General features: G+C 38.1%; 1 protein-coding gene across 1 annotated transcript in view; it reads left to right on the top strand.

Annotated features, from left to right (window-relative positions):
- Positions 1-17,372, top strand: part of celf4 (CUGBP, Elav-like family member 4) — a 1,368,200-nt gene that overhangs the window by 585,130 nt on the left and 765,698 nt on the right. The window contains exon 3 of the mRNA XM_072252349.1: positions 2,415-2,463. Coding sequence (XP_072108450.1) covers positions 2,415-2,463 — 49 coding nt within the window. The remainder of the gene's footprint in view (positions 1-2,414; positions 2,464-17,372) is intronic.

Below are 17,372 nucleotides of genomic sequence, written 5' to 3'. Positions count from 1 at the left end.
ATGCCAGTAAATTATGAAATAAGTCCAGGACCAGCCTATTGGCTCAGAGTGTCTGACCCTCCAAGGGAGGAGTTGTAAAGTTTGATGGCCACAGGCAGGAATGACTTCCTGTGACGCTCTGTGTTGCATCTCGGTGGAATGAATCTCTGGCTGAATGTACTCCTGTGCCCAACCAGTACATTATGTAGTGGATGGGAGACATTGACCAAGATGGCATGCAACTTAGACAGCATCCTCTTTTCATCCATAATATATGGATAGTCATAAGAAAGGACCTTCAATGAGAAGATCAAAAAGTAAAATCAGTTTGTAAAGAGGTTAGGATTATGAAGGAGCAGAATTAAACTCAGTGTCCATTTTATTAGGTATACCTTGTTAATGCAAATATCTGCTCAGCCAATCATGTGGCAGTTACTCAATGTATAAAAGCATGCAGATATAATCAAGGGATTCTCTTTGAACCCTCCCTTTCCCACCAAACTTAAATGCTTGGCACGTTCTTGAGTTTTTGCACTCCGTTCAATCTGTACTCTGCTGGAGCAACTCAGTAAACCGAGCAGCATCTGTGCAGGAGGGAGTCTCAACAACTGTCAGTCCTAGGTCAGTGTTTCCATCTGAAATGTCCCATAACGGACACTGCTTGACGTACTGGGTTCCTCCAGCAGATTGGTTGCTGCTTCACATTACAGTATCTGCAGTCTCTCATGACTCCTGTGCTCTATTTAAGTTGTACACTGAACAAAAGGAAACTGTCAGCAAAGAGTTGGTGATTTCTGCAGCACGGGTCTTCCCAAGGTCGATTGCTGTGAGAGGGGGATGTTTGCCATCCAGCAGCTATGATGGCTGAATTTTGAGTTTGGAGTTAAAGATCAACGTACATTTATTATCAAAGAATGTATAAATTATACAACCTTGAAATTTGTCTGCTTGCAAGCAGCTACAAAGTAAGAAACTGGAAAGAACCCAATTAAAAAAAACGTAAAGACCAACCCTCAATACGCACAGAGAAGGAGGGAAAAAGACGCAAATCATGCAAGCAATAGTAGCAAGCAACGGCAACAGTATTCTGAACCACGCTGAGTCCTTAGATCCAGATCCCTGGAGCACCTCAGGGTCTGCCCAAAGCCTCAGTCTCAGCTCATCATATTAGTGGGACAAATCGCTGTGAAGTTTCATACACACGAAGTACAGCAGCGGGAGCAACTTCACAGCCTGAGCATTGCGGGAAGAGGAGTGGACATCACGGAAGAGTGAGCAAAATTGGCCTGACTCCCGCCTCCAGTCTCGACACCCTGCCTTTCCAGCCTATCTGGGCCAGTGTTTAAATTGTTCAAACAGTGGATGGCAGTATTGTTAAAATATTTTAAAAATGTGGATCCTTTATATTTACATTCTTGGCTCATGGAGAAAGCATAAGACTCTTCATCTCACCAAAGCCACCTTACTCTTTAACACCAGTCTAGGAGATCTCGCTTGCAATATGTAAATTCACTTCAAAGAGTGAATGGTGACAATCTTCAGTGGACGTGGAGTTGTGACTATGAACCTTTGCCGCTCCTGAACTGCATTTACTCATCAGCCCATTTATTTTATCCAAACTGAATACTATCACATCCGTGGCCTTTAGTTTTTAGCAGGTTCATAAATGTGACTGTGTGCTTGATTGTGGGTAAGAATTCAGGGGGGAATTGTAATATTTTGTATCTTACAATAATTCAATTCAAAACTTATATGTAGCATGCACTTTAATTTTAATTGTCAAATTTGTAAGTCAAATGAAGTATATGAAGTGGGATATACAAATTCTATTCATGGTATCAACAATCATTCAATTAGTTTTTTTACTTCTGAGTTATTAGATTACTTAAAAAAAATGTAAGTTGTTTTGTGCAACCTCTAGAACATAGAACATAGAAGAGTACAGCACAGGAACAGGCCATTTGGCCCACAATGTTATGCCAACCCGGCTACAAAGTAAATCAAAAACATCCAAACACTAATTCCACCTACCTACACAATGAACATATCCTTCCATCTTCTTTGCACCCATGCGCCTATCCAAACGTCACTTAAAAGCCTCTAATGTATTTGCCTCTATCACCATACCAAGCATCCACAACTCGCTGAATAAAAAAATTACCTCTCAGATCCCCCTTGAACCTACCCCCCCTCACCTTCAATGCATGTCCTCTGGTATTAGACATCTATTTATCTGTTCTCAGAATAACATCTTTTTGATCACAATGTGCTGCTCTATTTTTTTGGTGTTGTTTACAAAATTCTGTTATATTCATTAGAGTGATAATACTTATTGGTAAGAGATGCAGGAAATGTTTTGACTCTCAAATGTACTTCAGTTGTAATCTTACCATAACTGACCAGAAATGACCATTTCTTCTTCTTTATATTTGCAGATGAACAGGCCGATCCAGGTGAAGCCAGCGGACAGTGAGAGCAGAGGAGGTAGTTGTCTTTGTTGCTCCAAGTTTTGCTGGTGAATGTAATCAGTTGGTTATTGCTCTGCTTTGGAGGCAAGGCTCCATCAGACCAGATGCTGGGTTGAGAACCTTTGCAATTTATTTTCTCTAAGAGCATAGATCTTCGGTTCCATGGCAGCACAGATTTTCATTTAGAACTGCAGTGGCTTTCTTTTCAGTGCATTAATTGTCAATTTAGTTTTGTGTGTTGAATAACTGAATCATTCAATCGAGAACTTTGCATATTGAGATAGACTTAGGAGTCTGGTGAATGGATGACTAAAATTCAGATGAAAATGGCATTGAAATAAATTCAAATCACAAGATTGAAATGTGTTTTCTAGTGCCATGTTGCCTGCATTGTTATACCCAATGCATTCCTTCTAATCCCAATGGTGAGCAATATTCTTTGACTAAAATCTCTAAGGGATGTATTGTGCCAGAAAATGTGTTCCACCTATCTGGATTCACTTCCCATGCCATGGTCCACTCACCCTCAGGGCTGAGGTGTTGAGAAACTTTCTCACTGGCCCATTGACAGATGACAGTGGTTCTTCACTCAGTGAAGCGACCCAGCAGAGAAATGCCCCAATACCCTTTGACACCTGGAGCTTTTGGCTGGCTTTTGCCTCGTGATTTAATTGTTTTAAAATATCCCCAACATCCAGTGGATAAAGAACTATTAAAACTGTAATAAATAATTTAAAATTGACTATTTTAAAATGAAACTAAAAAACTACAGAAAGATGTATAATGATTAGATACATGGAAATGATGTAAAGTATTCTTTTATAAAGTAACTAAGTTTGCCATTTGCCTTCTAATCCTTTGTGATAAAATCCCTGTTGAAGTCACTGGGTTATCAGATCCAGGTTTCTCCAAGTGTACTACTTCAGTGGCATTCTTCGAATTAATGCCAGCAGCTGGACTGGGCTTCACTGCTGGGCACCCGGAATTTTGTCAGAAAATCCTGAACCTCTGCATTGTGTATTATAATCACCAGTAGCTGACTAAGAATCTGCCCAGAAGAAGGCAATGGCAAACCACTTCTGTAGGAAAATTTGCCAAGAACAATTATGGTTACGAACCATAATTGCCTACGTCATATGACACAGCACATAATGATGGTGATGGTTATCTCAGTGGCCTCATATCAACTGGTCCAGCAAGCAGAAGTTAGTAGGATCCACACCATTAAATAAAATTAGCAAAGAGAATAGAATATTCTTCAAAACAGCAGAATTCAGCAGAGATATTGAAAGAGTTTAAGACATGCATGGCTACCAAGTTTTTGAAAAGTTTATTTCAAGATGTTTAAGGTGGTTGTATTGCATTCATGAAAGTCTGTATAAAGTAAGCAAAGTTGACATCAGAGTTTGTGCCTGAGTTCTCAAATCATCTTATCATATCTTCTCCATCCAAGCTATTTACTCCGTAGGTTAAAATGAAATTAAAACATTAAACTGCAGGATGTAGTTGTGGGAATATGTTTACATGGTGACTTCATTTCAGTAATGGTCTGTATGAATATTGCTAAGTTATTGTTAGGTCTACATATGTTACTACTTTGGAGTCTAGCAGAGTAGACTACAATTTGAGGTTTTACCCACAAAGTCATCTTACAATCTGATGTCTTGAGTCCTTGTAAATTGTATTTTATTTACAATATTTTACCAAGGGTTCGGTATGTTTTACTGCTTGCTAAAATGTAATATATATGCTGTCTCAAAAAGCCTAGAAGCTGTGTGTTTGCAACAGGACAGGCAGGATTGTGCTTGATCAAGCCCAATGGCTTCCCAGGCTATTCTTGCATGCACTTGCCTCTCTGACCCTGTGGATCTAATTGCCTTTCAACTGCCGTCCCTTAACTTAACAAGCTGTGAACAGTGCTGTGGCCTGTGCTATGGATCCTGAATACTCCCACAACTGTGCCTGATAACAAGAGATACTTAAAACTGGTTCAAAGGCCCGTCAAAAGCCGTCAAAAAGAGCTGTCAAAAAGAGCCGTCAAAAAGAGCTGTCAAAAAAGTTTAAGAAATTTAAAAACACTGTATTTTTCTTTCGACATCTTTAAGCGCAAGAAACTGATTAAGAACTTTGTGTGTAAGTAAAATTTAAAAGGATACATTTAGCTTTTGTGTTCAGATCAGCAACCCATTCAAAGTCAGGTGGCCATGCCACATATGTCAGTCACCCATTCCTAGACCAAAGTTGAGGGGGCTGATATCTTGAAATTCAGCCCTCAGTTCAGGAGAGTTGTGCTGAAACCACGGGCAGAGCTGAAGCATCAAACTCCCAGCTTATTCCAGGCTTACTGTGGAATGACTTTTGAATGGCAGCTGGATGAAAAGGAACATGATCCAACCCAATATTTTTTATAGCATACCAATATCCCATTAACACATACAATGTTTTTGGAGGACACACTTTCTCCCGACTTACTGAATTCCAACCTTGGTCCTGCATTACCATAGGAATAAAATCCTATATAGTGTGCATCGGCAGTGCTGGAAATAGTTACCGCCATATAAGTTTCCTGATTCATTAGAGTCTTGGTAAATGGGCCACCTGAAGAAAATGCTTAAAACTAAAATTTGTTGCATTTCTAGTACAACACACAAAGGGCTGGAAGAACTCAGCAGGTCAGGCAGCATCTGTGAAGAGAAAGGGATAGTTGACATTTCAGATTAAGGCCCTTCATCTGGTCTCAACACAAAACATCAACTGTCCTCATGGATGCCTTTTGACCCATCGAGTTCCTTCAGTGCTTTGTTGCTCCAGATTCCAGCATCTGTAGTCACTTGTGTGTCCAGTATGCTGCGTTCTATATTTTTAAGAATATGGTGAAATCAGTTCCTAAAATTCCCAAATACAGGTCGCAAGGTGATTCAACTGAGAGAAACAGACAAAGAGCATTAAAGATTGTATGACCTATCCAGATATTGATGCAGAATAACACTGGAGTCAAATAGGCTTTGTTGTGAAGAGAGCTTCCTCAAGCTAACTGATCAGGGCTTTACAGTGCACAACTCTTTAATATATTATCGGAAAGCCTGATCCTAAGCTAACAGCACATTAATGGAAGTTAATTAGTCCCCAAAATATTGATTACATATAAGGGCAAGAAATCACCTGCTGTAGCTAATGTTTAATGCTTTATCTAATTAGTGAGTGTTTTAATATGTTCTTAATTAACTTCATTTCTACTTTAGTAATTTTCTGTTACTTTTAATTATTTTTAGTGCTCTTAATAGTCTTTACATACTGTATGTCTGAATATAGACATTAAAAGAGGCATGCTTCTCTGGGAGGTGAGGCTCCACTCAGCTTTGCTTCACAATAGTGTGCAGTGGGGCTGTTATCTGAGGTCTAATTGCAGCTATTGCCCCACTGAACCTAACTATCCAACTCCCATTGGAGGAGAGGGTCGGTGAGGAGGTTCTCTGACTCTGGCCTAAGTAAATGTGCCCAGTAATATTGAATGGCAGCCCAGATGATGTGGTTAAGCGTAAGCTCTCATTATAGATATTCCTTCCTATGATGCTGTACTCAAACCACAGATCTATTGTGCCGCGATATATAAATTTCAATGCTTATATTTTGTTATGAATTTTATTGACTATTGGAATTATTTTCTATGCTTTTATTTATTGAGAAACTCTTGAAAGATCACATCTATAATACTAGATTAAGACTGGAAAGAATTAAAATAAATTTAGGTGATCTCGGTGTTGATTGGAAAATCCTTGCAAAGCTTCAAAGATGAAAAGGTTTAATGTGGGTCTATTTGGAGAAGGATATGGGAGAAGAGAATTGGAATAGAAGTACATTATTGGGTGTCATTCATTCTTTCAATTTTTTTTTTGTTTTGTGGATGTCTGCAAAGAGTAAGAATTTCAGGTTGTATACTGTATACTTTCTCTGATATTCATTTGAACCATTCGAACCATTTGAGCAGTTAGCTGAATGCTGAGCCCATTGTAGTCACTATCTAGTGTTCAGTTCACTGACTCCAAAGAAGCTGAACATTGGGAGAATGAAAACACAGAGAAGCCAACTGTTACAAGCAGAGCAAAGACTTCCTTCTACCTCAGTGAATGTAGTCACAGGCCACACGGGTGGAACTAGAAAGCAAAGTTCAAAGGTACTGATCAAAGTTTGATTAAACGCTAGTACAAAGAGTGCAGTTCAGTGTGATAGCACTTTTGAGAGAACTGATTTAATGCTACCAGTTACTCTCTGTGGTATATGATGCCATGGATCATTAGACTATAATGATGATATCACTATAACTGCTCAGTCATTGCTCAATGTACTTCAGTGCTACTTTCAACTGTCATTAGTACAGATTCCTTTTTACTGCGGCCATTATATATCACCAAAATTATGAGTCTTGGGAAGAGACTAAAAGGTCATCATTTAATCTATTTTATCACATAATCCAATCCAATTAATGACAATGCTACCATTTTACATGGGTTTTAAGGATGTTTTATACATATAGTTACATACTCGAAACACCAAAAATTGTGCAACAGAAAACTGTATGTATTCAAAGATTCAAAGTAAATTTATAATATATGCAGTATAGACACCTGAGATTCATCTTCCCCAAAGGCAGCCACAATACAAAGAAAACCATGGAACCCTTAAGAAAAACATCAACCCTTCCACACACACGCCCCCCACACATAAAAAAACGCATTAACAGCAGCAACAAAAAAATACAAGCGAAAAACACATTGCCGTAAGTAATTAGATCATGCATTTTAAATATTCTAATTGGCTGCCCAGTTGACACAATTCCCACTAGGAGTTTGCATTGCCATTTGAATTTGTAAGTGGCAGAAGCGTCCTCTGACTGAGCAAAATACATAGTGATCTCGCACGCAAGTTGTGGTTCAACCCTCTGTCCATCAGACCACGGTAGCAAAGTAGTTAGCACTTTGTTTTACAGTACCACCAATCCAGGTTCAATTCCTGCCACTGCCTGTAAGGAGTTTGTACTTTCTCCCCATGACTGATTGGGTTTCCTCTGGGTGCTCTGGTTTTCTACCACAGTCCAAAGACATACTGGTTGGTAGGTTAATTGATCATTATAAATTGTCCAGTGATTAGGCTAGGGTTAAATTGGGATTTGCTGGACAGCATGGCTCGAAGGGCCAGAAGGCCCTGTATCTCAATAAATAAATAAATCTGCCATAATATCAAGCCTTCCTTTATCACAGGCATCAGCTTATTGACATACTTTGATGCTCTTTCTTCAAATATTTGCTTCATTTTATTTACTCTTAGCAAAGCGATGCCATCAGGGAGGGTGAGAAAAATCTTTGTTTTGAGAAAGGTGGAACTACATCAGAGAAGATATACAGTATCCCTGACCCATTTATTCAAAAGTTGTCCCATAATGGATTCATGGAATTATAGGTCACAATAATTTGTGAAGCAAAGACTTTTTTACTGTGTGTTTTCAATGTAACTAAGTTTATGAAAAGCTATCAGACCATCTTACTTTTTCAAAAGTAAAACCTGAAACCATCATTCCATGTGTAATACATAATACAGATTGAATAGTTTGCCTCAATTTCCAAATGGTGGTGCTGATAGAATATTTAAATAAAATCAAAACTCTTCATATCATGAAATCACTATAATAAAACACACTTATCAATTAGTTAGATCAGATCTCTGCCCATGAATTTTGTATTTGATTATGCGGCTGTCCAAGTGCAAAGTAAGTATCACCTGCATTTCTTGAGTTTGATGGGCACATGTATTAGCCAGCTCAGAATTGCTTTCATGAATTGAGCCTGGTTCAGAGTCAAAGTCGAGTTTATTGTCATATTCACAAGTACACGTATGAATAGGTGCAATGAAAAACTTACTTGTAGCTGTATCACAGGCACATAACTTCAAGGGCTATACAAGCTGTAAAGGTAACTTAAAACCACATGGTTAGTATATTTCATTGCTTTATATGAACATATTTTGAGCTGGTTAAATAGCAAAATATAATGGCTGTTTCCCTTGAAATACTGTAGCATTGGTCAGGAGTTACTGTGCGAGCTGACTGTGAATGCAGGAATGCCCATGTCCTTACTTTTAAACAGTGGTACAGCTGCACTGAATATGAGGAAACTGTTGAAGGGTATGTTAATAGTAAATAGTTAATCACCTGTGGTTTGTGGATGGCGTCACATTTGATCCCACTCTAGGATGCAAACAGGCTCTTCTCAGGGCAGCTCAGTGGGCTATGGAATCTCATAATTGATAAGATAAGATCAATAAGGTAGCTTTAGTATATCAGTAAAATATGCATGTCTATGTGGCACATGATCATATATTTGATCCCAAAGTCCTGAGAGAGGTTGCTGAAGAGAAACGGATGCATTGGTCGTGATCTTCAAGAATTACTTAATTCTGGCATGGTCCCGGAGGACTGGAACATTGCAAACGTCACTCCACTCTTTATGAAGGGAGGAGGGCAAAGTAAAGGAAATAGTAGGCCAGTTAGCCTAACCTCAGTGGTTGGGAAAGTGTTGGAGTCTATTATTAAGGATGAGATTTCAGGATACTTGGAGACTAATGATAAAATAAACCAAAGTCAGCATGGTTTCTGTAAAGGTAAATCTTGCCTGACAAATCTGTTAAGAGTCCTTTGAGGAAACAACAAGCAGAGTGGACAAATGAGAGGCAATGGATGTCATTTACTTAGATTTTCAGAAGGCATTTTATAAGGTGCTACACACGAGGCTGCTGAACAAGATAAAATCCTATGGCATTACAGGAAAGATACTGGCATGGATAGAGGAATGGGGTTGACAGGCAGGAGGCAGTGAGTGGGAATAAAAGGGCCCATTTCTGGTTGGCTGCCAGTGACCAGTGACCAGTGGTTTCCTCAGGGGGTCAATATTGGGAACGCTGCTTTTCACATTGTTTGTCAGTGATTTGGATAATGGACTTGACAGCTTGGTGGCAAAATTTGCGGATGATGCTAAGAAAGGTGGAGGGGTAGGTTGTGCTGAGGAAGCAATGCAATTGCAGCAGGACTTAGACAAATTGAAAGAATGGCAAAAAATTGGCAGATAGAATACGGTGTTGGGAAATATATGATAATGCATTTTGTTAAAAGGAACAATAGCACAGGCTATTATCTAAATGGGGATAAGGTTCAAACATCAGAGGTGTAGAGGGACGTGAGACCTTGTGCAAGACTTCCAGAAGGTTAATTTGCATATTGAGACTATGGTAGAGAAGGCAACTGCAATGTTGGCATTTATTTCAAGGGGAATAGAGTATATAAAAGCAAGGAGATGATGCTGAGCCTTTAATAAGACACTAGTCAGGCAGCACATGGAGTATTGTCAACAGTTTTGGGTCCAGTATTTCAGAAAGGATATGTTGTCATTGGACAGAGTCCAGAGGAGGTTCATGAGGATGACTCCAGGAATGAAGGGGTTAACATATGAGGAGTGTTTGGCAGCTTTAGGCCTGTATTCACTGGAATTTAGAAGAATGCAGGGGGATCTCATTGAAACCTACCGAAAGTTGAAAGGAATAGATAGAGTGAATGTAGAGATGCTGTTTCCTATGGTTGGGGTATTCATAATTAGAGGGGACAGCCTCAAAACTGAGGGGTGACCTTTTAGAACAGAGGTAAGGAAAAATTTTTTTAGCCAGTAAGTCGTAAATCTGTGGAATGCTCTGCCACAGACTGCAGTGGAGGCCTAGCCATGGGTATATTAAAGGTGGAAGTTGATACTTTCCTGATCGCAGGGCATCAAAGAATATGGCGAGAAGTCAGGTGTAAAGGGTTGAGGGGGATCTGGGATCAGCCATGATGGACTCGAATGGATCAGCACTCAATAGGCTGAATGACCTAATTCTGCTCCTATGTCTTATGGTCTTATTTACTGTTAGAAATACTTTTTTATTACCAGACTTTTTCAAAAAAACACTGAAAAATCCCATGCTATTGTAATGGGATTAAATTTAATTCTTCTCTGGACAATTTGACTAGTATTATCTATATTCCCTGTTATTCCAAGTTCATGAATTTAAACAATTCTAAATCCATAGGAGTTAAATACTGAAAAGTTTTAGCACAGGTATTGAATTGCCTGTAACCACCAAGGTTGATTCTACCTTATCCTAGTGAGATCCATGAGTTCTTCCCTGCAAGCCCCAGCCTTCGTTTGGAACCAACAGTTGACATGTCAGCCGGAGATGACTGAAGCTAGTGGCTTATATCTTATATCAGAGCAGACTGCTTTATCTGCCTCCATATTTATTGCTTGCCGCACTGGATTCTTTTGAGCTTTTGAAAAACTAAGTTACACATTCACAATTTTATACTTGTCTCTACCCAAACCTGAAACATGCAGATTTTTCAACAAAGATAAAGTTTATTTTCCTAATGACATAGAGATCTGTCAGACTGCTCACTGTCATATCTTTTAGCTTGGATATGGGTGAAATATATTTGAATAGAAGCTATTCAGCTACCATTTATGTTTTGTCCAAAATTTTACTAATCTTATCGCAAGTTGTAATTTAAGAAAAATATACCTTTCGACTCTGCATGACATTTTCAATTTATAAAAAGGAAACCTGGCAAGTATTGAGCTTTCTCTGTGCTCATTGTGAATTCACACAATATTAAATTGATTTGCAAACCAACTCCTGCTTTGGTATTGTCAAATGGAGACTCAAATCTATATTGTTGCACCTGCCCCACCAACCTTCATTCTTCACTGGTCGGACTGCAGAATGTACCCTATGGAGTAAAGCAAATTGTGTTTTTATTTATTTATTCTTTATTGAGATGCAGCGTGGAATAGTCTCTTTCGGCTCATGTCCTGCCATGTCTGCTGGTGTAGTCTGTCATCTTTAATAACTTTTCTGAAATTAATAGGCATTAGCCTTTAGAGTGTAAGGCTTGCTTCAATCTTCACACTTGATCTGAAGCTCATTGATAGTGGATGTAAGGTGTTAGATCAGGATCCTGTTAAAGGATATTACTTGGGCAAATGGTAGCCTAAAACCCAAGATACGATTCTGAAGTCAGAGGCGAGATTTGTTTCCTCTAGTAAAAGAAACATTCAAAGCAAATGCTTTCTTCTTGGTGATGGAGTAATCTTTTACTCTGTGCTTCATTAAGCTTTGATGAATGGGGTGCTGAAAAATTATTTCTTTTCAACTGACAATGGAGAAATGATAACCAGCATGAAGCCATGTTAGCTGGAAATCCCTGACCCTTGCAGAATATACAAATCTACATTGCAAATTATTATGTTAAAAATATCTTATTGTGCATATTCTGCATTGATTCGGAGAAACCATTGGAAAAAGTGTGCTTGTCATAGGCTCATCCTTTACTGTAATTAAAGATAAAAGATGAAAGAACATTAGAAAATTATCTGTCTAGAATATCAAATCATTATAAACGTACAGTGAGTTAACAAGATATGTGCTTCAGTTCTTTTAACTCATGATAGAAAAGACTATTTTAGTGAAATCTTCCTTATGCTATTTAATTACCTTTGAGATAAATCAGTACTAAGGAGGGCAATAAACAATACAACACAACAGTCCATATTTGTGTCCAAGTATTGGGGGACAATAGTTCCCTCTCTTCACTCTTGATAGGAAGAATACTAGAACTATTTAATATTTGCTTCTGTTTACTATTATTAGCTTATAAAAAGATGAAAATATGAGCTTAGATATCTAAGCATGCTGTTGTGTCCAAGTATCTATGCAAGCTGTTGTTTCTAACGACACATAATCTGTATTGATGAGAGCATTAGAAGCTGGACAGTTGTGCAGCAGTTTTTGATCGAAGAAGGAATTCAGATTTAAAATGCTGAAATAGGTACAGTGGAAAATGACTCGATGATACCTATCAGTGGATAATATATGCATATTAATCAGAATACTAAACATCAGAAAATAGTGAAATAGTTGAGAAACTTGTACTTCAAATTTTAAGCAATTTTCTACATGGAACATAATTTGATGCATTGAATTTATTGAAATTCTTTGTCAATACTGCACTTCTGTTTGGATGAGGTGTGTGCTTATCTAGGGCATGAGAGGTGGCATTTAATTATTTTTTTCAACCTGTTTGGAATGAACATGTGCGTTTTTTATTGAATATTTAATCAAACTGTCCCACCAGTGATCTTAGCACCTTGAATCTACTTCACAATTCTATATGTGTAAACTGCAAATGTGCCTTCAATGCAGAACAGGTTAGAGATTTCAGCAGCAAGAAAAAGATCCCGTATTAGGCCCATCTAAAGGCTGCTTAATTCCAATCATTAGCAGAATCTCCACCAGACCTACTTCAGGCAAATCATCATCTCCTTCTTGAAAACAAAAGACCATGCGTATACACCAGAGATTCTGCTGATGCTTGAAATCCAGGGTAACGTGCTCAAATGCTGGGGAAACTCAGCAAGTCTGACAGCATCTATGGAAAGGAATAATGAGTCAAGGTGTCAGGCCAAGACCCGTCATCAGGACTTGGCCTGAAATGTCGACTCTTTATTCCATTCTATGGATGCTGCCTGAACTGCTGAGTTCCTCCAGAATTTTGTTTGTGTTACATTAGACACAGACATATACTTGAAAGAATGCAAAGTTTAAAAAAAGATAGAAAATTGATTCCTTTCGTTTATCAATATTTTGTTTTATTGTTAAATTGAGTAAGTGCATGACTTAGAACTATTTTTCTTTCTGTTTGCTGTAATCGGCAATTTTCATCGGTGCTGGGATAATCATGTTTGAACAATTCCTCTTGCTTTTCGATTATGAAGTAACCAATTGTGCAAATGTTCCATTATATATTAAAATCATCAGATTACTTAAGAATACACATTCCCAATAAATCAGGGATGAAATTTTTGGAATGAGGTATTACTAAGAAGTTACCTTAGTAATGGAACAAGAAGTCAAAATATGCAGTGAAATGTCACTAATTTGGGTAATTACCTGTTCAGCTGGTGAGAATGGCTACTAAACGTTATGTGGTTTTAAATCTGATCTTCCATACAGTTTATTATCTTGATTAAATTCATATTATTGGAAAGGTGTGAGAGCATAGTAATTTTATCAATTTGATTATATCACAGAATAGTAAGCAATCTAAATTCATTCTGCTAGCTGAGCCTGAAATCATACAGAATTATCATTAAAATAATCTGATAAGTGTGCGACAATTTCATTAAAATACTTCTCGCACACTGTGCTGTAGATCAGCTCTGCATTTTTATTCTGACTTTGAAAACAGTGTAGGTTATTCATAGTTTTAGAAGCAATGATTTTTCAGTCTATATTGTCATGTATGTGCGTATGAGAATCAAGCCTAGTTAATAGTTGAGAACAGGGTAAGCAGTTGGCAAACTATGCACTTCTCACTCACCCTTCCCAGCAGGCGATTTTGATTTGGCATTCATGTTATCTCTTGGTGAAGCAGCTTGATCATTGTTTAATTCTGGGTTGAATAAACAAAAAAAAATTGATTTACAACATTTTCAGAAGTGGCCCACAAATCTGGTTTCAGCAGGCTTGCAAGTTATGCATCCTTTTCTTGAAAAAGCAAAGCCCTTGAACACTGTTCACCTAAAACCAGCCCTGCATTGTAACCAGAAAAATATGAGCTCCTAAGCATTTCTCTTCATTTTATTTGTCCTGAGATCTCTGGTGGTTGGCTTCACTGTTAGCTGCAGTTACTAAGGTGATTTGTATTAATAAACTGGCATTATTGCTGGTGGCATCAGTATGAATCTTGCCAGGGCTGAATTTTCATATGCTTCCTGTAAGGTTAAGTATGACAGCTGCTTTAAATCAAATTTTAATTGTGGTAGAGTTAACCTATGGCAGCAGAGATCAGGTGGGTTGACCTTTCACCTTTGACAGACCATGAACATCAAACAGCCTTACTTAAGAATGAATGTCTGGCTTCAGTAGAAAGGAACATGATCCAGTCTGGCAAAGACACAGTGCCAGTCTATTTCTGAAAGAGAAAGTATTCTGCAACATTTAAAACAATTCATTATACATTTGGAAAATTGATATGCTGCTTTTTGACAATGTTTAATGGGTCTAGCAAATCATGGCTCTGGGAAAAATCTCAGTGATGCCATTGTCAATAATGCCAATTCATTAATACAAATCGTTACAGTCAGCAAGGAAAGGCTGAAATACAATACTGGAGACTACACCATAAAACCAAAAAAATAGTGGGAGGCATTGAAACTTAAAATCAAATTTGAATTGTACGTCATTCAATAAAGCCTGATGTTCTTCCACTTTGGAGTTTGTACATACTTCCATTTCAACCTAATGACTTCTTATTCTGCTAGATCAAAAATTCTGATAATTGCTGACCATTGTGTTATTATAATATTGACTGACGGATCCATTTTCAAAACATTGTCCTTTGCTTGACTTTTCAAACAAACTATTTGTCAATGTTTCACCAACCATCTTCTGAGTCTTGCCCAGATCAGCTGAGTTTTAATGTGTTTCCAAAGAAGGCTACACTTCCTGCACCTTGGAAAGACACAACTGTACTTCAGTGAAGACCCTTGGATTAGTTCCCTACTTTTTGAAGGTCAATTGGACACTTCTACATGTTTAAGTATTTAAGTGGAGCTACCATTATTAGAACAGCTTTCTGATTTAAAATATTTGAATTGAAAAAGTATCATTGTATGTCCAAGCTGTTAAAGAGGTTCTTTTTTCATCATCGTTCATTCTGATGAGCAACAAAAGGTAGGTCACAAACACGAGAAAGTCTGCAGACGCTAGAAATCCAAAGCTACACATACAGAACACTGGAGCAACTCAGCGTGTCAAGCAACGTCTATGGAAAAAAGTAAACAGCCAACATTTCAGACCAAGACCCTTCTTCAGGACTGAGAAGGAAGGGGAAAATGTCAGAATAAAAAGCTGAGGTGGTAGGGGAAAGAGGCTAGCTGGAAGATGATAGGTGAAGCCGGTGGGAGGGAATGGTCAAGGGCTGGAGAAGAAAGAATCTGATAGGAGAGGATAGTGGACAACAGGAGAAAGGGAAGGAGGAGGGGACCCAGGGGGAAGAAATATGCAGGTGAGAAGAAAAGGTCAGAGTGGGGAACAAAGGAAGGAGGGAGAATTTGTTCAGTAGATTAATGACTTTACAGGCAGATAGAGAATACCATTCCACTGCAAGGCTTTAAACAGTGTCAGTTTATCTGCAAATGTTCCACAGAACAAAGGAATGGTGAGGGAGTGGGGGGAGGGCAGGGAGAAAGGGGTTAAATAATATTGATAAAATTAAAACAATCTTCGTCAACAATTCAAATACTATATTCCACATCTGATGTGGACGGCTGGGTCTAAACTGAATTGTCTGCCATTCTATTGGTAATGTAATGTCTGAATGACCATTTCCATTGATTCCATGATTTTTTTGTTGGCCTAGATGAAATGAGCTGAATGTAAATAACAAGGCTACACAAAATGTTATGATTAATGCTGCACTTTGTAAGATTGTGTCAAAAAGTGATCTCTTTTGTTTATTAATGAAGGTCTTGGAGAATTGAACAATTTCATATTCTATCCACTGACAACATTAAATTCTTCCAAGTTAACTATAACATAGATCATTCAGTGCCGGGCTCTCACTGCGTTACTCCGTGTTTTATATTAAAGCACTCTCACCTGAACCAGTGTGACATGTTTATTCTCCAGACTCTCATTTCTTCTTCTCTAAGGACTTACGAAAAGCACCATGCTGGAGGATGTGTTAGTTATCAGCTGTCAGAGAGAGATGAGATATTCATTCCAAATGCCTGATGTGGATTAAATCTGGGTCTCAAAGTTGCAAGGACAGGCATTAGAGGAGAGTTTCAAAACAAGCCTTATTTTTTGTCAAGAGCAAAAGTATGAAACACATTGCTCTGCTGTGAAGCTCGACAAGCTGGAGATACAATGGATAGAGAAGGTTTCTGCCTGCAGCAGCATCTCATTTCCTTTCAATACATAGCTCTGAGGCATTCTGTTAATAGTGCTTCTATGTTTGCTGGATAGCTATTGACAGTATAATGCTAGGGGGTGTTAGTATGTGTCTCACTACTAAACTAATGGACTAAGTCAATGATACATACGAAAGATAGCCTTTAATTGCTTTATCAAAACCCAAAACTTATTGAGTTGAACAGAATGTTTGAGATATACTGTATATCTGTGTTTGGGTGAGGGGTGGTGGGCTAGGAGTGTTTATGCGAGAGAGATGTGAATTTATATTTTATATGGGCAGCATTTTAATCACAACATAGAAAACATTTACAAAAGCCCAATAGACTGAAACTGTGCATCAACATATCTATGAATATTTATTACCTTCTCTCTTTTCAAAAGACCCATCTTCTCTTTTTAATGAAACGTCAGCTTAAAATGCATTCTGTTAACATTTCTATTTACAAGCAATGTAGTTACTTATAAAGTAATCTGCTGACTTTTAGAGCCTTACCTTAAATGTATTTTACTAAACAAGCTGGGACTCAGTAGAATATTCACTTTCACTGTTTCATTGGAATGGATCTATTCATAAGGTAATTTCACTTCCTATTAAATATCCTAAAGAGAGCTGTAGTTTTAATCCATGTTGTTATTAGCATTTAAGTAAATAGGTTTATGTTAGAACTGAGTAAATGCCATTAAAATCAACCGAACTGAGACTTTCAGCTAAGGTGAAAACAGGTAGGTATTTCAAATACCAGAGGAATTCAGCAGGCCAGGCTGCATCTATTGAAAAGAGTTCAGTCGACATTTCGGGCCGAGACTCTTCTGCAGGACTTGGCCCGAAACTTCGACTGTTTATTCTTTTCCACAAATGCTGTCTGCTCT

This window comes from Mobula birostris, chromosome 3 (assembly GCF_030028105.1).
Source record: "Mobula birostris isolate sMobBir1 chromosome 3, sMobBir1.hap1, whole genome shotgun sequence".
Taxonomy (NCBI): domain Eukaryota; kingdom Metazoa; phylum Chordata; class Chondrichthyes; order Myliobatiformes; family Myliobatidae; genus Mobula; species Mobula birostris.
This window is presented reverse-complemented; position numbering and strand designations above follow the sequence as displayed.